The sequence below is a fragment of the Heptranchias perlo genome, chromosome 1, assembly GCF_035084215.1.
Source record: "Heptranchias perlo isolate sHepPer1 chromosome 1, sHepPer1.hap1, whole genome shotgun sequence".
Classification (NCBI taxonomy): domain Eukaryota; kingdom Metazoa; phylum Chordata; class Chondrichthyes; order Hexanchiformes; family Hexanchidae; genus Heptranchias; species Heptranchias perlo.
This window is the reverse complement of record NC_090325.1, coordinates 142,142,178-142,166,647: the sequence shown is the minus strand read 5'-3', so window position 1 is coordinate 142,166,647 and position 24,470 is coordinate 142,142,178. Positions and strand designations below refer to the sequence as shown.

The window sequence follows — 24,470 nt, the reverse complement described above, 5'->3', positions numbered from 1 at the left end:
GATGCCATGAGATTTCATGGGGTCCAGAGTCAATGTTGAGGACTCCCAGGGCTACTCCCTCCTGATTGTATATCACTGTACCGCCACCTCTGGTGGGTCTGTCCTGCCGGTGGGACAGGACATACCCAGGGATGGTGATGGAAGAGTCTGGGATGTTGGCTGAAAGGTATGATTCTGTGAGTATGGCTATGTCAGGCTGTTGCTTGACTAGTCTGTGGGACAGCTCTCCCAATTTTGGCACAAGTCCCCAGATGTTAGTAAGGAGGACCTTGCAGGGTCGACTGGGCTTGGTGTTTTGCCGTTGTCGTGTCCGGTGCCTAGTGGTCCGTCCGGTTTTATTCTTATTATGACTTTTCGTAGCGAGATTTTACAACTGAGTGGCTTGCTAGGCCATTTCAGAGGGTAATTAAGAATCAACCACATTGCTGTGGGTCTGGAGTCACATATCGGCCAGACCGGGTAAGGGCGGCAGGCTTCCTTCCCTAAAGGACATTAGTGAACCAGATGGGTTTTTACGACAATCCGGTAGTTTCATGGCCATCATTACTGATACTAGTATTTTAATTCCAGATTTTTATTTAATTAATTGAATTTAATTAATTAATTGAATTTAAATTCGCCAGCTGCCGTGGCGGGATTTGAACTCATGACTCTGGATTTTAGTCCAGGCCTCTGGATTACTAGCCCAGTAACATAACCACTATGCTACCGTACCCGTCTTACTATCCTCCTCACTGTTTACTACACTTCCAAGTTTTGTGTCATCTGCAAATTTGCTCTGTGCACCCAAGTCCAGGTCATTGATATATATATAAAAAAAGTAGTGGTCCTAGTACCGACCCTTGGGGAACCACTGTATACCTTCCTCCATTCCGAAAAACAACCGTTGACCATTACTCTCTGTTTCCAGTCACTTAGCCAATTTCGTATCCATGCTGCCACTGTCCCTTTTATTCCATGGGCTTCAACTTTGCTGACAAGCCTATTATGTGGCACTTTATCAAACACCTTTTGAAAGTCCATATACACAAAAGTAACCACATTGCCCTCATCAACACTCTCTGTTACCTCATCAAAAAACTCAATCAAGTTAAATAAACATGATTTGCCTTTAACAAATCCGTGCTGGCTTTCCTTTATTGCTTCACAGTTGGCCAAGTGACTATTAATGTTGACCTGGATTATCATTTCTAAAAGCTTCCCCACCACCGAGGTTAAACTGACTGAAATATAGTTGCCGGGTTTATCCTAACACCCTTTTTTGAACAAGGGTGTAACATTTGCAATTCTCCAGTCCTCTGGCACCACCCCAATATCTAAGGAAGATTGTGGCCAGCACTTCTGCACGTATAGAGAACTGAGATTTGAAAATGATATCTTCTCACTCTTATCATACTGCACAATCTGGTGAAGCTACAACACAGGATGACATGCATGCTAAACAGCAGAAGCAGCATGCTACAGACAGAGCTAAGCGATCGCACAACCAACAGATCAGATAAAAGCTCTGCAGTCCTGCCACATCCAATCGTGAATGGTGGTGGACAATCAAACAACTAACGGGAGGAGGCGGCTCTGTGAACATCCCCATCCTAAATGATGGCAGAGCCCAGCATGAGAATGCAAAAGACAAGGCTGAAGCACGTGCAACTGTTTTCAGTCGGAAGTGCCAAGTAGATGATCCATCTCCGCCTCCTCCCGAGATCACCAGCATCACAGAAGCCAGTCTTCAGCCAATTCGATTCACTCCACGTGATATCAAGAAACAGCTGAATGCACTGGATACAGCAAAGGCTAAGGGCCCAGACAACATCCCAGCTGTAGTGCTGAAGACTTGTGCTCCAGAACTAGCCACACCTCTAGCCGAGCTGATCCAGTACAGCTACAACACTGGCATCTACCCAACAATGTGGAAAATTGCCCAGGTATGTCCTGTCCACAAAAGCAGGACAAATCAAATCCAGCCAATTATCGCCCCATCAGTCTACACTCAATCATCAGCAAAGTGATGGAAGGTGTCGCGACAGTGCTATCAAGCTACACTTACTCACCACTAACCTGCTCACCGATGCTCAGTTTGGGTTCCGCCAGGACCACTCGGCTCCAGACCTCATTACAACCTTGGCCAAACGTGGACAAAAGAGCTGAATTCCAGAGGTCAGGTGAAAGTGACTGCTCTTGACATCAAGGCAGCATTTGACTGAGCGTGGCATCAAGAAGCCCTAGTAAAATTGAAGTCAATGGGAATCATGGGGAAAACTCTCCAGTGGCTGAAGTTAGACCCAGCACAAAGGAAGATGACAGTGGTTGTTGGAGGCCAATCATCTCAACCCCAGGACATTGCTGCAGGAGTTCCTCAGGGCAGTGTCCTAGGCCCAACCATCTTCAGCTACTTCATCAATGACCTTCCCTCCATCATAAGCTCATAAATGGGGATGCTCGCTGATGATTGCACAGTGTTCAGTTCCATTCGCAACCACTCAGATAATGAAGCAGTCCGTGACCGCATGCAGCAAGACCTGGACAACATCCAAGTTTGGGCTGTTAAGTGACAAATGACATTCGCGCCAGACAAATGCCAGACAATGACCATCTCCAAGAAGAGAGAATCTAACCACCTCCCCATGACAATCAATGGCATTACCATCGCTGAATCCCCCACCATCAACATCCTGGGGGTCACCATTGACCAGAAACTTAACTGGACCAGCCACATAAATACTGTGGCTGCAAGAGCAGGTCAGAGACTGGGTATTCTGCGGCGAGTGACTCACCTCCTGACTCCCCAAAGCCTTTCCACCATCTACAAGGCACAAGTCAGGAGTGAGATGGAATACTCTCCACTTGCCTGGATGAGTGCAGCTCCAACAACACTCAAGAAGCTCGACACCATCCAGGACAAAGCAGCCCACTTGATTGGCACCCCATCCACCACCCTAAACATTCACTCCCTTCACCACCGGCGCACTGTGGCTGCAGTCTGTACCATCCACAGGATGCACTGCAGCAACTCGCCAAGGCTTCCTCGACAGCACCTCCCAAACCCGCGAACCTCTACCACCCTAGAAGGACAAGGGCAGCAGGGACATGGGAACAACAGCACCTGCACGTTCCCCTCCAAGTCACATACAATCCTGACTTGGAAATATATCGCCGTTCATTCGTCGTCACTGGGTCAAAATCCTGGAACTCCCTTCCTAACAGTACTGTGGGAGAACCTTCACTACACGGACTGCAGCAGTTCAAGAAGGCGGCTCACCACCACCTTCTCAAGGGCAATTAGGGATGGGCAATAAATGCTGGCCTTTTCAACGATGCCCGCATCCCGTGAACGAATAAAAAAAAAGATGGCAGTGGTTGTTGGAGGCCAATCATCTCAGCCCAGGACAATGGTGCAGGTGTTCCTCAGAGCAGTGTCCTAGGCCTAACCATCTTCTGCTGCTTCATTAATTACCTTCCCTCCATCATAAGGTCAAAAGTGGGAATGTTCGCTGATGATTGCACAGTCTTCAGTTCCATTCGCAACCCCTCAGATAATGAAGCAGTCCATGCCCACATGCAGCAAGACCTGGACAACATCCAGGCTTGAGCTGATAAGTGGCAAGTAACATTTGAGCCACACAAGTGCCAGGCAATGACCATCTCCAACAAGAGAGTGTCTAACCACTTCCCCTTGACATTCAACGGCACTACCGTCACCAAATCCCCCACCATCAACATCCTGGGGGTCAAAATTGACCAGAAACTTAACTGGACCAGCCACATAAATACTGTGGCTACAAGAGCAGGACAGAGGCTGGGTATTCTGCGTCGAGTGGCTTACCTACTGACTCCCCACAGCCTTTCCACCATCTACAAGGCACAAGTCAGGAGTGTGATGGAATACTCTCCACTTGCCTGGATGAGTGCAGCTTCAACAACACTCAAGAAGCTCAACACCTTCCAGGACAAAGCAGCCCGCTAGATTGGCACCCCATCCACCACCTTAAACATTAACTCCCTCCACCACAAGCGCATCGTGGCTGCAGTGTGTACCATCTACAAGATGCACTGAAGCAACTCGCCAAGGCTTCTTTGATAGCACCTCCCAAACCCACAACCTCTGCCACTTAGAAGGGCAAGGGCAGCAGGCGCATGGGAATAACACCTGTACGTTCTCCTTCAAGTCACAGGTCTTGACGTTGTAACTTTCTATGATTCTAAGTCACATACCATTCTGACTTGGAAATATATCGCCGTTCGTTCATCATCGCTGCGTCAAAATCATGGAACTCCCCACCTAACAGCATTGTGGGAGTACCTTCACCACATGGACTGCAGCAGTTCAAGAAGGCGATTTACCACACCTTTTCAAAGGCAACTAGGGATGGGCAATAAATGCTGGCCTTGCCAGCGATGCCCATGTCCCATGAATGAATAAATAAAGTTTCAACTGCCAGTAATTGTGCCTACACTTTTGTGGAGCTAATTGTAGCCTAAATCTCACATAAATGCAATTTATTTCTTAAATATGAAGCCTTCTCCTCAGTTGGTTCGTGGTAATTCCCATTTTACAACCATATATGTACTTTGCAGTCACTGGCATATCATCAATGGTATTTAAAAGAAAATCAGGCTGAATAGCCTTTTAACTGGAATGTATCTGAGAAAGTACATATTTTGTTCGACATAGTGGAAAGAGACCTACTGGATACTCCAATGTGCCAGGAGAATGAGACCTACTGAATACTCCAATATGCCAGCCTCAATTGTTATGGCTTTTGTCATTTCATGGGTTGCTGAGCAGATAGCTTTTCTACAGCAGAGTATTGCACCTGGGGGGGAGGGGAGAACACTGATGCTGCTCATGTCACTCTGGCCATTTTCAGACTGTAAGGCTGTGTACCAAAAATCACCAACATTTTGAAAACAACTGGAAAAATAAGAATGTGCATGGGAATTGAAATACAACAACTTAGTTAAATTATGTGATTGATGTAGCAAAACATTCCATCCCAAAGCATTTCACGCAGGATAGACACGTTGGACGGACAAAATCAGACACTGAGTAGGAATGGGAAAGGAGTTAAGGGAAGTAACAAAAAGCAAGGTTGAACAGGTAGGTTTTGAGGAGGAATTTAGGTTGTGGAGAAAGGTAGCAAGGTTGAAGGGTTTAGGAAGAGAATTTCAGTGAGAAGGGCAATAACAACTGAGGCCTCTGTTGGGTGCAGTGAATGAATGGGTGGGGGGTAAATAAACACTAGTTCAGACACAAAAGTGGAGGATATGAGTTGAAGGGATGTGGAAGGTTTAGGGCTGGAGAAAGTAGCAAGGGACGGTTGGAATAAGGTTATGAATAAATTTGTAAGCAAGGACAACAGGAGTGATATGTAAGCAGGATTGAGCAGAGGACAAGATGCAGGTGGCAAAGCTCAGGATGAGCTAATATTTGCGTAGGCAGGAAAACACAAGAGGTTGAGCTGGGCGGTGAAGCTTGGATGAAGGTTTCAGTCGTGGTGAGGATGGAGGAGGGTGATAGCTTGGAGATAGCATTATGCAGTCTTGGTGATGGACTGGATGTGGAACTGAAAGTTCAGCTTCGTGTCCAGGAGGACAACAAAATTGTGCACTGCCAGACTCAGGGCAGTCAGGAGGCGGAATGGAATCAGAAATTAAGGTATAGAATTTCTGGCGAGAACTGAACAGGCTACTTTAGGTTTTACTTGTGTTTAGCTGGGGCAAGTTCTGGCTCATCCACAATTGTATATCAGACACCACAGCAATAGTCGTGAAGTTGACGGTGTCACCAGCGAACATACAGAACCTGAACACGTGGAGAGACAACATGTATATGAGGAATAAGAGAATTAAATCTTGGGGCTCACTCGATGTGATTATGGGGCATGGAAGAACCAGCAACTACAGATGGTGTCTGAACATAAGAACATGAGATTTAGGAGCAGGAGTAGGCCATACGGCCCCTCGAGCCTGCTCTGCCATTCAATAAGATCATGGATCTTATACCTCAACTCAACTTTCCCACTCAATTCCCATATCCTTTGATTCCCCTAGAGTCCAAAAATCTATCGATCTCAACCTTGAATATACTCAATGACTGAGCATCCACAGCCTTCAGATTCACAACCCTCTGAGTGAAGAAATTTCTCCTCATCTCAGTCCTAAATGGCCGACCCCTTATCCTGAGACTATGCCCCCTAGATCTAGACTCTACAGCCAGGGGAAATAGTCGCTCAGTATCTATCCTGTCAAGCCCTCTCAGAATCTTATATGTCTCAATGAGATTGCCCCTCAGTCTTCTAAACTCCAGACAGTATAGGCCCATTCTTCTCAATCTCTCCTCAAAGGACAACCCTCTCATCCCAGGAATCAATATGGTGAACCTTCGTTGCACTGCCTCTAAGGCAAGTATTTCCTTCCTTAGGTAGAGACCAAAACTGTACACAGTACTCCAGGTGTGGTCTCACTAAAGCCCTGTACAACTGCAGCAAGATTTCCTTACTCTTGTACTCCAACCCCCTTGCAATAAAGGCCAACATACCATTTGCCTTCCTGATTGTTTGCTGTATCTGCATGTTAACTTTCTGTGTTCTGTGTATAAGGACACACAAATCCCTCTGAACACCAACATTTAATAGTTTCTCACCATTTAAAAAATATTCTGTTTTTCTATTCATCCTACCAAAGTGAATAACCTCACATTTCCCCACATTATACTCCATCTGCCATCTTCTTGCCCACTCACTTAACTGGTCTCTATCCCTTTGCAGCCTCTTTGCATCCTCTTCACAGCTTACTTTCCCATCTAGCTTTGTATCGTCAGCAAACTTGGATACATTACATTTGGTCCCCTCAACTAAGAAATTAACATAGATTGTAAATAGCTGAGGCCTAAGCACTGATCCTTGCGGCACGTCACAAGTCTGCCAACCTGAAAATGACCCGTTTATTCCTACTCTCTTTTTTGTCCATTAACCAATCTTCTATCCCTGCTAATATATTACCCCAACCTCATGAACAACCTTTTGTATGGCACCTTATCGAATGCCTTTTGAAAATCCAAATATACTACATCCACTGGTTCCCCTTTATTTACCCTACTAGTTACTTCCTCAGAAGACTTTACTAGATTTGTCAAACATGATTTACCTTTCATAAAACCATGTTGACTCTGCCTAATCATATTATGATTTTTTAAGTGCCCCATTACCACGTCCTTAACAACAGATTCCAGCATTTTTCCGACTTCTGATGTCAGGCTAACTAGCCTGTAGTTCTCTGTTTTCTCTCTCCCTCCTTTCTTGAATAGCGGGGTTACATTTGCTACCTTCTAATTCACTGGGACCATTCTAGAATCTAGGGAATTTTGGAAGATCACAACCAATGCATCCACTATTTCTGCAGCCACCTCTTTTAGATCCCTAGTATGTAGGCAATCAGGTCCAGGGGATTTGTTAGCTTTTCGTCCCATTAATTTATCTAGTACTTTATTTGCACTAATATCAATTACTCTAAATTCCTCAGTCTTGTTAGACCTTTGGTTCCCCACTATTTCTGGTATGTTTTTTGTGCCTTCTACTGTGAAAGCAGATACAAAATATTTGTTTAATGTCTCTGCCATTTCTTTATTCCGCATTATAATTTCTCCTGTCTCAGCTTCTAAGCGAACCATGTTTACTTTCGCTACTCTCTTCCTTTTTACATACTTGTAGAAGCTCTTACAATCGGTTTTAATTTTCTTGCTATTCCATGTTCTCCCTCTATCAATTTTTTGGTCATCCTTTTCTGGTTTCTAAAACTCTCCTAATCCTCAGGCTTACCACTCTTCTTGGCAACATTACAAGCCTCTTCTTTTAACCTAAAACTATCCTTAATTTATTTAGTTAGCCACGGATTGATCACTTTTCCCGTGGAGTTTTTATTCCTCAATGGAATGTATATTTGTTGAAAATTATGAAATTTTTTTTTAATGTTTGCCTTTGCTTATCTACCATCATATCTTTTAATCTAAATTCCCAATCAACCTTAGCCAACTTGCCCCTCATACCTATGTAATTGGCTTTGTTTCGAACTTAAGTACATCACTCTCGAACAAAATGTGACATTCCATCATATTATGATCACTCCTCCCCAGAGGATCCCTTACTATGAGATTACTAATTAACCCTATCTCATTACACAAGACAAGATCTAAAATAGCCTGTTCCCTGATTGGTGACACAATGTATTGTTCTAGGAAACTGTCTCGAATGAATTCCATGACCTTATCTTTTACCAATTTGATTTGCCCAGTCTATATGAAGATTAAAGTCCCCCACAATTATTGCATTACCTTTGTTACAAGCTCCTCTTAGTTCTTGATTAATACTCTGTCCAACAGTATAACTACTGTTAGGGGGCCTATAAACTACTCCCACCAATGTTTTCTGCCCCTTATCTTCTTATCTTAATTTTTCATCTTCACCCATACTGATTCTACTTCATGATTTCCGAGCCAAGATCCTTTCTCACTACTGGCTTTATGTCATCCTTTATTATCAGGGCTATCCCCCCTCCTTTTCCATTTTGTCTGTCTTTTCGAAAAGTTAAGTACCCTGGAATATTTACTTCCCAACTTTGGTCACCTTGCAACTACGTCTCAGACTACTAGATCAAACCCATTTATCTATAGCTGTGCCATTAATTCGTCTATCTTGTTACGAATGCCTCGCGTATTCAGATAAAGCACCTTTAATTTTAACTTTTTACTATTTTTCCCCGGCTAAGATAGAAATAGGTAGGTATGGAACCGTGAAAGGATACTGCTGCGGAGGTGGACCAGATCATAACCAACATTAGAAATTACTTCTATGTGTATACCATATCAACCACGACCAAGAATTTTCACAAATGAGATAATCCGCTGTGATGTAAATACAGTCACTTGAAGTTCATCACTTCATGAGATACAACAAACAAACTGATCAATCTACTTCTATGAATGTTGTACTTTTAGAAACGTTGTTTAAGACTACCATAGCAGAATTTCAGTACAAAGTAGAACAGGATTCTTACATACCTTTACATCAGAGGTATCTCGCTGGCAGTTGCGCCATGCTCGGGACACTGCAGAAAAAGTTCTGTCAGCATGATCAAATTTTCCTCCTTGTAGGTTTAGAAAGAAGGTAGTAAATGGTTCCTGCATAGAAAAAGATTAAGTTAAATTCTGAGAAAAAATTACTACCCATTATTTAAAATATGCTAAATAACCATAATGAGTCAGTTATGGAAAAGACGATATCTGACAGTCATTGAGCATTGGCGCAAGTAGGAGGTCAGATTATGGTAACTTGCCAGAGCTTCTCTGCTACACCAAGACACATTTATGGTTTAAACTTACTTGGGCTGTTTTTAGTTGGTTTAATTTGATAAATAATATCCAGTTTTTACAATTCAAAGAGCTTATTATTAATGTAATCAGCCTGGGAAAGACTTTTAAAAAAAAGTAATTAAAAAAATAACTTTGTTTCCTCCTACTTTCCACTTTCTAGATATTCCTGACTTCTTCCTTATGCTGAATGATCACGATAGTTGAACTGTTGCTCTTAATGTTACTATGATTGGTTGGCAGGATCTATATTTGTGCAAGACAGCAGTGACTATGTTAGATTTTTTTCTCTCCCAAATATAGAATGCTCTGTTACTGCACCATTGTTCCATTTAGCAGCTTGACTGAGAACTTGCAAAACCTACCCAATGAGAGGGGGAAGTTACAGAGCCTGTCAAAGGTGGGATGGGTTGGATTCAAATTCATGTCCAGGCTGGTATAATTAGTCTGGTCCATCGGTGGCTTAACTTTTGTCAAGTAAAACATGATTCCAGTCGATGCAAGAAGTGCAGATTACAGAAGGCAACAATGGGAATTCAAACAGGGTAAATGTGAGAAAAAATATGCATAATTGTATAATTTAAAATGGTAAATATCTGTCTATTTATACACTAAAGACCATTTGCTGTGCAATACAAATAACCAACCTCCATGTTAAAAATTATGAAATTCCAAAGAAATCATGAAGCATGGAAGAAAAAATGTCATTTAGCTCAGCATCTTTCCGCCATGTTATTCCCTTCCTCATAATCACACATTCTCAGTCCCTATTTATCCATCTCTCTCAGTCTATCCTTCGCTCTCATTTTTTCCACATCTTTCATTCTCTCCTTTTCCTATCCTTCTTATGCCTTCCTCTCTGTGTCTCTATCTCTTTCTATCTCTGGCTAATTCTCTCTCCCCATCTCTCATTTTCTCTTCCCCCTTTTCTACCCATCTCTCCTTTCCTCTTCCCTCCTCATCTCATATCCCTTTTTCGCCCATCTCATTCTGTCTTTTCTTCTTCTGTCTCTCATTCCCTCTTTCTCATATAGTTACCGGCAGAGGCTCTTCATCTCATATTCCTGTGGGGGGAGGGGGTAGGGGAAGAAAATCAACCAACATTCCCACTCCTGATCACTATGTTTTTATGGACACTCGTTGAGGTCAGGATCAGACTCAGCTGTAGTGCACTCCAAAATAATTATCTGAAATTAGTCTAAAGTGCTGACACTTGGTGTTTAGGTTAATACATTAATGGCCACTTGGGTGAGGTACATAAGGATGGCTCGTGCCCATATGGGGGAAAAGAGAATTGTAGCTGCATGAAATGTTCTGAAAGTCTAATTATTATTCTATGTTAAAATATTTGACTTTTAAACTGTTGTAAAGAATGTCAGTACTCAAAGAAAAAAGTGCAATAAGAAACATTGGGCAGTTACTTAAAACAATCAAGAACTATATAATCAATGTAAAAGACAAAGAAAAAGCTGCAAATACTGGAAATCTGAAATAAAACCAGAAAATGCTGAAGATCTTAAGAGTTCTAATGAATGGTTACATATTCAAAATGTCAATAACCTGTCTTTCCTCTTTACACATGCTGCCTGACTTGCACTGTATTTCCAGCATTTTTTGCTATATATATTCAATCAATGTGTTGTTGCTTTAATAATGAAATTGAGGAGTTATGCTCTTAGTAGCATTACTGAACAATAACGGGCAAGTTTATTTGCCATTGTCAATGCTCAACTGTAACATTGTGTGTAAAAATATGCTCTAGTGCAATAGTAACTGAGTGCTACTGAAGAAAGCTGTTTTTCACATCTTTCTTTCTATGTGAGGCTTCACATCATAAAGAGCTTTATTAACTGTAAATTATTTTACGGGTATACTTTATGTGCAGTGGTTTCAAATTATCACCTAATTATGCTCAATATATGATAAAATGAAGCTATGAAATTAATTTTAAATGATCTTAAAATATATTCTGATTTGAAAAAAAAATCAAGTACAAGTAATTACCTGGAATTAGCCTAAGTACTCCAGTTTATGTGCAGGATTTATGTCTGCTTTGTGCTGTTTTATTCAGCTTTAATCAAGGGACCGTTGGTAGTGCTTTTTCAATGGAAGGGACACATTAATACGCTGATTGAACGAAGCAGCTTTAAATTTTACAGTCATTGTACTTACAATTCTTAATAACCATGCGAGAGTGAAGCTACTGGTCGAATAATGAGTCCCATAGTGGAAAGCAGGAACCTGGTCATCTTCCCAACTTTCATGGCGCTCCGAGAAGAAGGCTGCTCTTTTTGGGTTAAGGGCTCCAATAGGCTAAAATGAAAGGGTGGGGGGGAAAAAAAATCAAAATAATTAGCTTGACAAAGAAACAATTAAGAAATTCAAAGATTATATCAAAAGATTATCTTGCCCTTGTTTAGATTTTTATAACCCATTTTGGATGCATGCCTTGAACAAAAGGTTATCTATTAACTGCATTGAAAACTATTGTCAAATGACTCTGATTTTAAGCATCACTCTACCAGAAATTTTGTAAACTATTTGTGAAATTTGCAAATGTTTTTAGATATAAGCAAATCTGCAGTCTGTAAGGAATGTTTGCACATAACAAACACCTGGGTTAATTTCCCAATACCAAACACTGCATGTTAAATGCAAAAATTATTTTGAGGACCATCTTAGTAAAATTGTTAACATGCACCTAGGATACAAAACAAAATAGCTCTTGTCATATGCAAAATATTATTCTAACATTGCAGTATGAAGCATACAAATGGCAACATCACTGACAAAACAAATCTTAGCAGGCTTCTCAAAGGTCCTTTCAAAAACATTTCCATTTACTGCTTGCCTCATCATAAAATAAACCTTATATACTGTATATAAATTATTCAGCTTTACTACTTACATCAACATTCATCATCTGTAGAATTATTTGCATAAGCACAGGACACTTTTTAGCAAGGAGCTCACTTCATTGCACAAGAGCAAACCTATGTCCATTGAAGTCTGCCTACAACTTCATTAAAAGGACTTGCAACAGTCCATTCTACAAAACTTCAGATGCAACCTCCCAAAAATAAATATTTTCAAAATTGTGTAATTAGATAACTGATTACACTTTAATTTCTTGTAATGGTAACTATTTCAAAACCAGTCACCTTTCTGCCAATGGAAATAATGTTTTTGAAATAGTATGCACTTTAATAAAACCAAAGATCCCCTGTTATCCTACAGTATCTTTACCAATGCACTTTGATGGTTTACATAAGTATTAAGTCTTCCACTTGTGATATTCTAATGAAGATTATGCACCTATCTTTTCTGTTTACCGACAATTATGAATCTGCAAACAGAATACTGAATTACATTGCCCAATGAGTAAATTTGTCATCGTATTGAAGCTGTAAGGTGCTCTGGTCAGGTGTGCACCTTGTGTACTACATTCTAGTCTTATCACTGAGGCACAAGTGAAACATTTAAACCCTGGAAATAGTGCAGAGAAGGGTCAGGAGTCTGAACCCTGGTTTCTAAAGACTAAGTTCTGGGAAAGGTTAGAAAAACTCAAATGGTTTTACCTGGAAAGGTGGTGAATACAAAAGGTATACAAGATATTAAGTAGAATACAAAAGGTTAATCTGGAGCATTTAAACCATGACAAGTGGACAAGGTACACTGAACAAATTAGTAAAAGGGAAGTCCAGGACTAATGTCAGGAAGCATTAATTTACACGGAAAGTAACTAGTACCTGGAATGGTCTTCTGTGTAGGGTAATAGGGGCAAAAACTCTGGAATCGCTCAAGAGGCAATTGGATGCTATGATGGAGGAGACGATGATCTTTTGTGTATTTCCAACATTTTTTAATTTCAGATTTCCAGCAGTATTTTCTTATTATCCCAACTTGCAATATTACTTGCTACAGCTGCTGGTCTACCAGATATGTAAATTTCAAAGAAGGAGGGTTGCCAACAACAACATTTTCTAAAACATTAGTCAATCTCCTGTGGCATTGCTCATGGACAAAAATTAAGAAATTGCCTCGACGATGTGTGATCAAAGATCAGGCCGCTGATGGCGTCGCAGCGACTTCAGGTAAGGGAGAAAGGGGGGGGTGGCCCCAATAGGGTTGGGAGGTAGCAGTGGCCGGGGGGAAGGGGGAAATCGGCAGTGCATATGCAAAGGGGCTAACGCCTATTTTAGACATGGGTACTGCGCGCCAATTTTTTTGGCCTTTACTAATATGGTGGGCTGCAGCTCGTAATGACCGTGTGCTTCCTGCCCGCTATATGGGAGGCTTAGTAGGTCGTTTAGCGCCGGAAGAATGGGCACTACGCGGCAGAATTGCTAGACCTCAGTTTTCCTTTTTCTGTCACTCGTGGTCTTCTCTGTCTCTCTCCCTCTTTCTGCAAGTCTCTACTTTCCTCTGTCTCCTGTATGTCTTGCAATCTATATGTTTCTCACTCAGCTTCTTTCCTTTTCCCCCTTGTGTCTATCTCTCTCTTTCTTTTCCTCCAACTGAGACCAGGAGACAGACTCAAAGCTCCAACAGGCTTACCTTGAAGAATCACCGTAATCATGAAATTACCTTCAGAGAGTCTGGCCAACACAGAAATACTTCAGTCAAATTACGAACCAGATCATCACTTCCAACACCATCCCAGACGACATCTCCTAATCCCACCTCCAATGTATTGGTCTATAAACTTTTTATAGACTACTTGCTCTATAATTTTTTTAATAGAAAGTTGGAAGGCATATTTCTGAGAGACTGGGGAACAGCCTCGTCCTACCCTCTCCCTGATTTTAGTCCCAGTGCCTCCTTTTTCAAACCATTCCAAAGAAGTTCATTGTACAAATAAAAGCAAACAATAACTGGAGACTCTTGTCCACATAACAAGGGAGGGGGGCAATTTCTGAGTGAATGTGGAGATCTGGAATCTCTCAGGGGGAGGGGTTGTTTTTTTTAAAAAAGTTAATATATTAATAGTAATAATAATAAAAATGCTGTATACAAGAGTAGACATTACATTGCAAGTGCCACAGTTTGTTACAGATGCAAAGCACTCTTAAAATGCTGGCTGCTTCTGAACTGCAACCTGACACTGACAAGCACATTAAAATCTGCAAACTTTGCTCACCACACGACAATTAAACTCCGAGTGACCTCATGCTGTGTTTATTTATAGCAATTATGCCTTCTGGCCTTAAACACACTTCCACCTTAGCAGCAAAATAATACATAGTGCATTACATTAAAAAAACAATCAAATTTATAGTGAATGACAGTATGGGAAATATACTAATATATAAACATTTTGGGCTAGAAATTGGGCCGTCTAGCACCCGTTGTTTCGACGCTACACGGCCTTCCGAAGTGCCAAGATGGCGTCTTGGCTGCGCAGGCACGTTTTTAGCATGACATGCGCCGTCGTCATCTTGGTAAAGGTAGTAGCGCATGCACAAATAACAAACGCTGGTAGCATGTAAAGGAGAAAATGCATACAATCAGTGTGCAACACTGATTTAAAGTGATAGACACCATTTTGGAACCTGATGATCCACTCAACGCACAGTCTTAACTGCGACCATCTGAACAGGTCTTAGAGTGACTGGAGGACCCCCTACTAGCTCCATTTAAAGGGACCATGCAGGATTTACAGGTTAGTTGCTGGATTATTGCTTCTGGCTGCTGATGCATTTGTAACTGTTTTTGGAGGTCTCCTATACTTGAATACTAGGATGAAGGGACATACCCTAACATTTAGAGCCAGGACGTGCAGGAGCGAAATTAGAAAACGCTTCTACACGCAAAGGGTGGGAGAAGTTTGGAATGCTCTTCTGCAAACGGCAGTTGATGCTAGCTCAATTGTGAATTTTAAATCTGAAATTGATAGATTTCTGTGAACCGTGGGTATTAAGGGATATGGGGCTAAGACGGGTATATGGAGTTAAGTCACATGATCTCATTGAATGGCGGAAAAGATTTGAGGGGCTAAATGTCACTGCCACTTACTGCCTCCTGTTATGCGCCACTTTCTCCTGCAAGAAAACGCAATGTGTGTCTGGGTGATGTGCCCGTCATGGTTGAATAGCTGCCAGTGTGTGTGTGGCCTGTGAGTTGTGGGTGTGCAGCTTGCAACAGTGGTGACATGTAAGGGTGAGAAGAAGCATCTGATTTTCAGAATTGAGTACTGATGGAAAGAGTTTGTTGGTGCGTGGAGCAGTGGATGCGGCTAGTGGTGTAGTTGGTAGGAGATGCCACATGACCTCACTCAGCTTGACCACTTGTGTCAAAGCATTGAATTTCTTCCTGCACTGCATCCATGTTCGTGGTGCTATATGCCTGACATTGACTTCGTCCCCCACTGCCTTTTGAGCTTATGTCTGGAGGGTCTCTTGCCCCGCTGCGGATATAGGATGTCCGTACTTCTGTCCATCTTTTGCACCAAGGCCTCTAGTGCATCAGCAGGGAACCTTGGTGCACGCTGTCTCACAGGCCTGGTACAAACTCAGATTGGCAGATTGGTGAGGGCTGGTGTGCAGATTGGAGGATGTGGGATTTAGTAGTGCACAACCTTTATTCCATGTTTTAACATAACTCATCAGTTTGTAAACATAGGGACGGCACCAGCATCTGTGTTGTACGTGTGTGATGTCTGATTTCCGTTCAGACAGCAGACTGTTATTTTCAGCAAACAACAGGTACTGGCTACCTTTAAGAGACATCCTCCCTTTAAGAGATTCGGGTTCCCCCTGCTGGTGGAAAGTGCGCATTTCCTTGAATCCTCATGTCAGGCCTGGTTTTTAACGCTGCTTGCAGATAAGTGTTCAGGCCGGACAAATGTCTCATCCTGCCTGCGCAGCAAGCACCGGGCGCAGGTTAGTCGTGGATCACAGTACTCGCGCTTGGTTTCCAGCCTAATTGAATATAACCCCTTTTATGTATACATGCAGTTCCCTTCCATCACAGTGTCTTCTGCAAATTTCTGTGTAAATTTATAATGAAGCAAAAGGCAGTCATTTTCAGTGCACAGAAAAGCTCTCTGTTAAAAGAAAGTCCAAGAGCCACAATATCTGCAGGATCTTAATTCACTTACCACAAACAAAGCCAGGGTTCTGATCTTCAACCTGAATTGCAATTAACTTTTGAATGAACTCACTTAGTGTTCACTTACCAATCAGACTTTATTGCCTTAAAAACACACCTACACTTCAGCAGCAAAATAATTTATTGTGCTTACAAACACTAATGTAGGACTGCTCAGTTCACTTTTCCTGCACAAAATAATTGAGCCCCTTTGAAAGGCATACTTTTGGAGAAACTACACTTATCGTTCAAAATGCAGACCTGTTTTAAAAAGTGAATATAGAACACCTCATGGGAAAATTTATCTTCTTTCCCCTCTATGTTTTCTCCCCCTCCTTTCCTAAAGATGGTGACTCATCCTGAGGTACAGTTGCAGCAGTACGCACAATCCTCCAGTACCTTGTCCAAGGGGCTGTGTTTCATGTAGGACCCTAGACACAGATGTCAGCAGATTTGAACAAGAATCAGAACTGAGCCCAACCCTGTCCTCAAAGTCTGCACGCTTGCATACTCTCAGCAGAGGTCTCTGGACAGCAACCAGCAACAGGAACACTGGCTGATTTTTCCTTCCTAGTTCAAGATTACTGAGACCAATTATAGTACCCCCTGCTGCTACTCAGGATGAGATCATCTAACTCAGCACAGACCAAAGTATATACAAATTTCATGGACAAGTCAACAAAATAAGGTACATTTACCCTTAATATGCGGTTTACAGCAATGGTTTAACAAGTCATAGTATCACAGGAGGCTGCCATTCGGCCCATTGTGCCTGTCCTAGCTCTTTGGTAGAGCTATCCAATTAGTCCCACCCCCCTGCTCTTTCCCCATAGCCTTGTAATTTTTTTCCCTTCAAGTATTTATCCAATTCCCTTTTGAAAGTTATTATTGAATCTGCTTCCATCACCCTTTCAGGCAGAGCATTCCAGATCATAACAACTCGCTACGTAAAAAAATGTTTCCTCATGTCGCCTCTGGTTCTTTTGCCAATCATCTTAAATCTGTGTCCTCCGGTTACTGACCCTTCTGCCACTGGAAACAGTTTCTCCTTACTTACTCTATCAAAACTGCTCATGATTTTGAACACCTCTATCAAATCTCCCCTTACCCTTTTCTGCTCTAAGGAAAACTATCCCAGCTTCCCAGTCTCTCATCCTTGGTACCTTTCTAGTAAATCTCTTCTGTACCTTCTCTAAGGCCTTATCATCTTTCCTATAATGTGGTGCCCAGAATACTCTAGCTTAGGCCTAATCAGTGTTTTATAAATGTTTCGCATAACTTCCTTGCTTTTGTACTCTATGCCTCTTAATAAAGCCCAGGATCCCGTATGCTTTTTAACAACCTTCTCAACTTGTCCTTCCACCTTCAAATATTTGTGTATGTACACCCCCAGATCTCTTTTCCTGCACCCCCTTTAAAATTGTACCATTTAGTTTATATTGCCTCTCCTCATTATTCCTACCAAAATGTATCACTTCATGCTTCTCTGTGTTAAATTTCATTTGCCATGTGTCTGCCCATTTCACCAGTCTGTCTATATCCTCCTGAAGTCTGTTACTATCCTCCACATTGTTTACTACATTTCCTAGTTTTGTGTCATCTCCAAACTTTGAAATTATGCTCTGTATACCCAAGTCCAGGTCATTAATATATATCAAAAAGAGCAGTGGTCCTAATGTCGACCCCTACGTCTTTCTACTAGAAATGTTTTGCAACGGCAATGTGCAGGCTCATTTCCCAGCTGAAAGCTATCCATTTGCATTCCAGCTGTTTCTCCATTTTATGTGCCCAGTTCTTCTCCTGCTGAATTTTTTCCCTCCCTGCACTGTGATTCTCCTGCCTGCTCCACTTCAATGCTGCTTTCCATTCTAGTTGCAATTTATGGAGCATCCTGTTGTGACCATGTATCTACCTAATTACAGATGTACAAGTTCCAATGACACTGATCTCTAACAGAATCAATCGCAATCATCCCAACTCCATGTAAAAAAGGACACCACAAAAACCTTTATATTGCAACGTAAAGCAATGTTCTTGTTAAAAAAACACGGCAGTACCTTAACTGTAAACAAAACATACATTGGTGTGTTAGTGATTTATAGAAAATAATCCACACTTGATGTAGCAAATACCACTAAGGATCACAAGTGGTGCCTGAATCATGCAACCCTGGACTACCTACTTTATTTTCTGGACTGTGAATCCTCTTATTTATTCCTGATAATGATACCCTAAGGGAATAACTACATTACTTTGTGAAATACCATGACTAACTGAATTTTTTGTAACCCATCGAACATTTCCAGATTGATGTGCACTATGATCTTTAAATCATAAGCTTCACTGTTTGACCATGTTCTATGTCTGGGATATTTCAAAACTAGTTATGCAGAGGTTATGCAGCATATTTACAGGATCAGTGAATTTTAAATTAATTGCATTAAGGTTTACTCTATTGACATTAAAGTCACTCCTCTGAAATGTCACTGCATTTTATTAAGGTCAATAGAAATAGGTCATTTATTTTGCAAAATACCATTTACTGTAATATTGTTGACTACATAAACTTTCACGAGAATGCATTCGCTACAAAAATTCTGACTGCAATGCAGATTATTTTGTATATTATTCAATTATTACAGTTGACTATGGTAAATCAGGTCTAAGTTAAGAGAAGTTAAGAACAGTATTAAATTAAAAGAAGGTGCTTACAATGTTGCCAAAAAGAGCAGTAAGCCTGAGGATTGGGAGGGTTTTAGAAATCAGCATAGGATGACCAAAAAATTGATAGAGGGAGAATTGAATATGAGCGTAAACTAGCAAGAAATATTAAAACAGATTGTAAGAGCTTCTACAAGTATGTAAAAAGGGAGAGTAGCAAAAGCAAACATGGGTCCCTTAGAGGCAGAAACCAGAGAAATTATAATGGAGAATAAGGAAACAGCAGATGTTAAACAAATATTTTGTATCTGCCTGCACAGTAGAAGACATGAAAAACATACTGGAAATAGTGGGGAACCAAGAGTCAAATGAGAGTGAGGAACTTAAAGTAATTAAGATTGGTAAAGAAAAAGTACTGGGGAAATTAATGGGACTAAAGCTGACAAATCCCCTGGACCTGATGGTCTCCATCCTAGGGTTTTAAAAAGAGGTGGCTGCAGAGATAATGGATGCCTTGGTTTTGATCTTCCAGAAATCCTAGATTCTAGAACGGTCGTGGGGATTGGAAGGTAGCAAATGTAACCCCACTATTCAAGAAAGGAGAGAGAAAACAGAGAATTATAGGCCACTTAGCCTGACATCAGTAGCAGGGAACATGCTAGAATTTATTATTAAGGATGTAGTAACAGGGCACTTAGGAAATCAAAAATGATTAGGCAGAGCCAACACGGTTTTATGAAAGGGAAATAGTGTTTGACAAATCTATTAGGGTTTTTTAAGGATGTAACTAGCAGGGTAGATAAAGTGGAACCAGTGGGGATGTAGTATATTTGAATTTTCAAAAGGCATTCAATAAGGTGCCACACAAGAGATTGTTATACAAGATTAGGATCACAGGATTGGGGGTAATATTAGCATGGATTGAGGTAATATTAGCATGGATTGAGGATTGGTTAACGGACAGAAAACAGAGAAGGAATAAACGGGTCATTTTCTGGTTGGCAGATTGTAACTAGTGGGGTGCCACAAGGATCAGTGATTGGGCCTCAGTTGTTTACAATATATTTTAATGACTTAGATGAAGGGACCGAGTATAATATATCCAAGTTTGCTGACGATACAAAGCTAGGAGGAAAAGTAAGCTGTGACAAGAATGCAAAGAGGCTGCAAAGGGATATAGACAGGTTAAGTGATTGGGTGAGGTGGTGGCAGAAGGAGTAGAATGTGGGGAAATGTGAAATTATCCACTTTGGTAGGAAGAATAGAAAAGCAGAATATTTTTTAAAAGGTGAGAAACTAAGAAATGTTGGTATTCAGAGGGATTTGGGTTTCCTTGTACACGAATCACAGAAAGTTAACACGAAGGTACAGCAAGCAATTAGGAAGGCAAATGGTATGTTATACTTCAACTCCCTTGCAATAAAGGCTAAGAGCAAGGAGGTCTTGCTGCAATTATATAGGGTTCTGGTGAGACCACACCTGGAGTGCTGTGTACAGTTTTGGTCTCCTAACCTAAGGAGGGATATACTTGCCTTAGAGGCGGTGCAACAAAGATTCACTAGATTGATTCCTGGGATGAGAGGCGTGTCCTATGAGGAGACACAGAGTAAAATGAGCCTATATTCTCTGGAGTTTAGAAGACTGAGAGGTGATCTCATTGAAACGTATAAAGTTCTGAGAGGGCTTGGCAGGGTAGATGCTGAGAGGCTGTTTCCCCCGGCTGGAGAGTATAGAACTAGGGGTCATAGACTCAAGATAAGACGTCGGCCATTTAGGACCAAGATGAGGAAAAATTTCTTCACTCAGAGGGTTGTGAATCTTTGGAATTCTCTGCCCAGAGGGTGTGGATGCTCAGTCGTTGAGTATATTCAAGATTGAGATCGATAGATTTTTGGATTCTAAGTGAATCAAGGGATATGGGGATAGGGTGGGAAAGTGGAGTTGAGGTAGAAGATCAGCCATGATCTTATTGAATGGCAGAGCAGGCTCGAGGGGCCATATGGCCTACTCCTGTTCCTATTTCTTATGTTCTTATGTTAAGTTTCTGACGCAAAATGTGCAGATTGCAAGATCACTCCAATAACAACACTCCCTTAACATACAGCTTCTGCAAAAATGCAATTACGAAAAGACTAGATCATATTTTGACACTCTCTTCTATCTTCTCATTTAGTGAGAAAAAACACTTTCATCTTATTTTTTAATAAGCAACGCTCTCATTTTAGAAAATGTCAGCACGACAGCTTTTTGAAGTGTCATGGTTTAGTTAGCTTATCAGATTGGACTTAGGGCTTGCAAAGTAGTCCAAATTCCCTTTTGAAATTTATTTATGGTTCCCCAAAAACTCAGTGGCCCAAAGGCTGTGTGGTACAGCCCATGCAGACCTGGACAGCCCAGGGTTTGATCACTGGTGTGCTGAATTAGTTGATCTAAGCAAGGGAAATGGCAGAATGCTATAACTGGCTCCAACAGCCCAAGCCAGGGTGGGGAAAGGCTGCCAGGGTTTTCCCCTCCAGGCCAGTATCCAATGATACCATACTGGAATGTGCCCATGCTTGCACTGGTTCAGACTCAGTTGTGATGCTCCCCATAATTCAGTACCTGCTGGTAGTCACCGTCCAGGGTCATGAATGAAGAACAACCATTTAGGTGAGGCCCTGGAGGATGGCATGTGCCAATGAAACTGTACTGCAGGCTGAATCAATCCTTTGAGAGGAGGAGAAAACAGAGAAAAGACTAGTGGAGAAAAAAATATTATCGGTGGGTAACAAAATGAGGGCCAATTGAGGACACTGCATAGAGAAAGAAATTTATAAAATAATTGAAAAGCAGGAACAAATTTGCTAACAAAATGTAGCTGATGTTATTTTTAGTTCAAAGTAACAGGACAATGGAAACAGCTTTAGGAGTAAGATCATAGAATCATATAATGGTTACAGCACAGAAGGAGGCCATTCTGCCCATCACGCCCATGCTGGCTCTTTGTAAGAGCAATCCAGTTAGTTCCATTCCCCCGTTTTTTCCCTGTAGCCCTGCAATTTTTTTCCCGTCAAGTATTTATCCAATTCCATTTTGAAAGCCATGAATGAATCTGCTTCCACCACCCTTTCAGGCAGCGCGTTCCAGATCATAACTACTCGCTGCGTAAAAAAGTTTTTTCTCATGTCACCTTTGGTTCTTTTGCCAATCACCTTAAATCTGTGTCCTCTGGTTCTCGACCCTTCCACCAATGGGAACAGTTTCTCTTTATTTGCCAGATTTTAAAGTCATCACTGATAAGTTCACACTGATTTTTACCTGAAAATTGTTCGACTTGTTTAAGTTGCAAATTCCTCTAAACCTCTCAATTTTTGTGGGCCTCGTGAGGGTTCGCCCCATGCCTCTCCTGAGCATTTTCTTAGGTTACCAGACAGCTAAAAGCTGACATTATAGTCACATATGATAGGCAACTAAGAAACGCTACCTTCCAACGGAATGCAACACCAGCTATCTCAGTTGTACGAGACAAGTATCCCGAAAACGTAATGACAGTTTACTCCAAGATTGACAATTTAGTCCTGAAAATATTTTGTTTGCACCTGAATCTACCCCAATACAACTGAAAGATCATTTCAGGCAGGTTTTTATGAATATACACAAATGTTGTACAATCTGTTTATGTATCATGATAAGTGCATATCAATTCAATCGATTTGAAAAATGCAACTGAGCTTCAAGTGGATCAATTTGAATTAGTTTATTCCTTAGGAACATACGGCTAAAACCAATTTGGATTGATTTTAGTTCGTTTTTAAAATGCAAGTGTCCACAAATCTGTGGAGACAACATGCTTTATGGGAACTAAATAAACTATATCTTTTTTTACTACTGCACAGGGATAATGTAATTTAAAAATTAAGCATGTGACCCAGCATTCTCATTGTATCTTAAATTGTGTTTATTTACAAGCAAATTAAAGAAACATATTTAGATACCAAGTGGGAGAATAGTCTGGAGCATTTTTGAGCTCTGGGCTGACATTGATGCACTGTCGGCTTATTCAGTGAAGTAACAGTGGGAATACACACATTGAATTATACATTACAAGTTTGCACTGATTTATTGCAGTAATAACATCCACCTCATTAAAAAAAATCCACTTTGCTGCAGTGAGAGCAATACATATTGTTTACTGCAATAAATTAATTGCAGTGCATGAAGAACCTTGTGGAAACCCTCTAACAATACATCTGTAATGACAGTGCTATACATCACAGCTTCCACAGCAGGTTTATGACAAATGAAGACAGGGTACAGTATTCGGAGAACACATTTCTTAAAAATATGGCCATTATCTCTTGACTACTGGTCAGACAGTGTCTTGACTCGAATATAGGTTACAGTTCCATGTCAAAACTGCAAGACATATTTGCAGAAGGCAGTAAGATATTGGAGGGTTCCCCTTCATTCCTCCAAACAAACACTTAAATAATGTCTAATATTGTTACATAAAGACATTTCCACATAAGATAAAGATACAATTTTTATGCAAATTTTGGAAATTATATCAGAGCAGTAGTGCAATCACAAGCAAGTTATTACAGTTATTTTTATCTACTAAATATTCTTGTAAAGCAATTTACCAGGAGTGTGAGGTGATGTAATGATCTTATAATTTTTTAAACGAAAACGCTGTTTTAAAAAAAAACTTACACTGTGACAGATTTAACATATGCTGCAGAAACTAACACAGGGCAACACAAAACATTCTATTGGGGTAGTAACAGGTAAAAATGTTATCTTTTTGATCCTGTGTATTTGCTTTTTAAAAAAAATACAATGTCCTCCTTCCCCAAAATTAAAACAAAAATTACGTTTTCTTTTTGCCTCCAAGAACTACTATAGCCAAGCGTAATCCTGTCTTCAGTCAGCCTACGTCAATTTCCAACTGGACAGCATTCAGGATTGGGGATTTAGGAACACAAGTACAGCAGACGACTCTGGAAGCCTGTTGGCCAGTCCCAAATCTAGTACCTGTGAATTACCTGCTCCTTCAAATATCTATCGAATTGCCCAGTAGGTTTTCACACTATCTGCCTTTATTTCCTCACTGGGTAGTTCATTCCACACATTCACCACCCTCTGTGTAAAGTATTTAAATCTAAACTATCTGTGCAACTGCCCTGGTTCTAAAGTTCATGGGAACCTCAAACATGTTATTGGGGTTCAATTTATCTATTGCTTTAAGAATCTTGAATAATATCTCCCCCGAGCTTTCTTTTCTCCAGAGTAAATAATTCCATGCTCTTCTGCTTTTCCTCATAGCTCAGGTGCTTTAAACCATCAGTATTTGTTGGTCCTTTTCCACACTGCCTCC

The 24,470-nt window shown here is 41.0% G+C and overlaps 1 protein-coding gene across 4 annotated transcripts in view; it reads right to left on the bottom strand.

Moving 5' to 3' along the window:
- Positions 1-24,470, bottom strand: part of lrba (LPS-responsive vesicle trafficking, beach and anchor containing) — a 753,934-nt gene that overhangs the window by 161,236 nt on the left and 568,228 nt on the right. For all 4 annotated transcript variants that reach the window (XM_067992149.1, XM_067992164.1, XM_067992158.1 and 1 more), the window contains 2 exons: positions 11,537-11,677; positions 9,056-9,175 (listed from right to left, as the gene is read on the bottom strand). In XM_067992149.1, the coding sequence (XP_067848250.1) occupies positions 9,056-9,175; positions 11,537-11,677 (261 nt within the window). The remainder of the gene's footprint in view (positions 1-9,055; positions 9,176-11,536; positions 11,678-24,470) is intronic.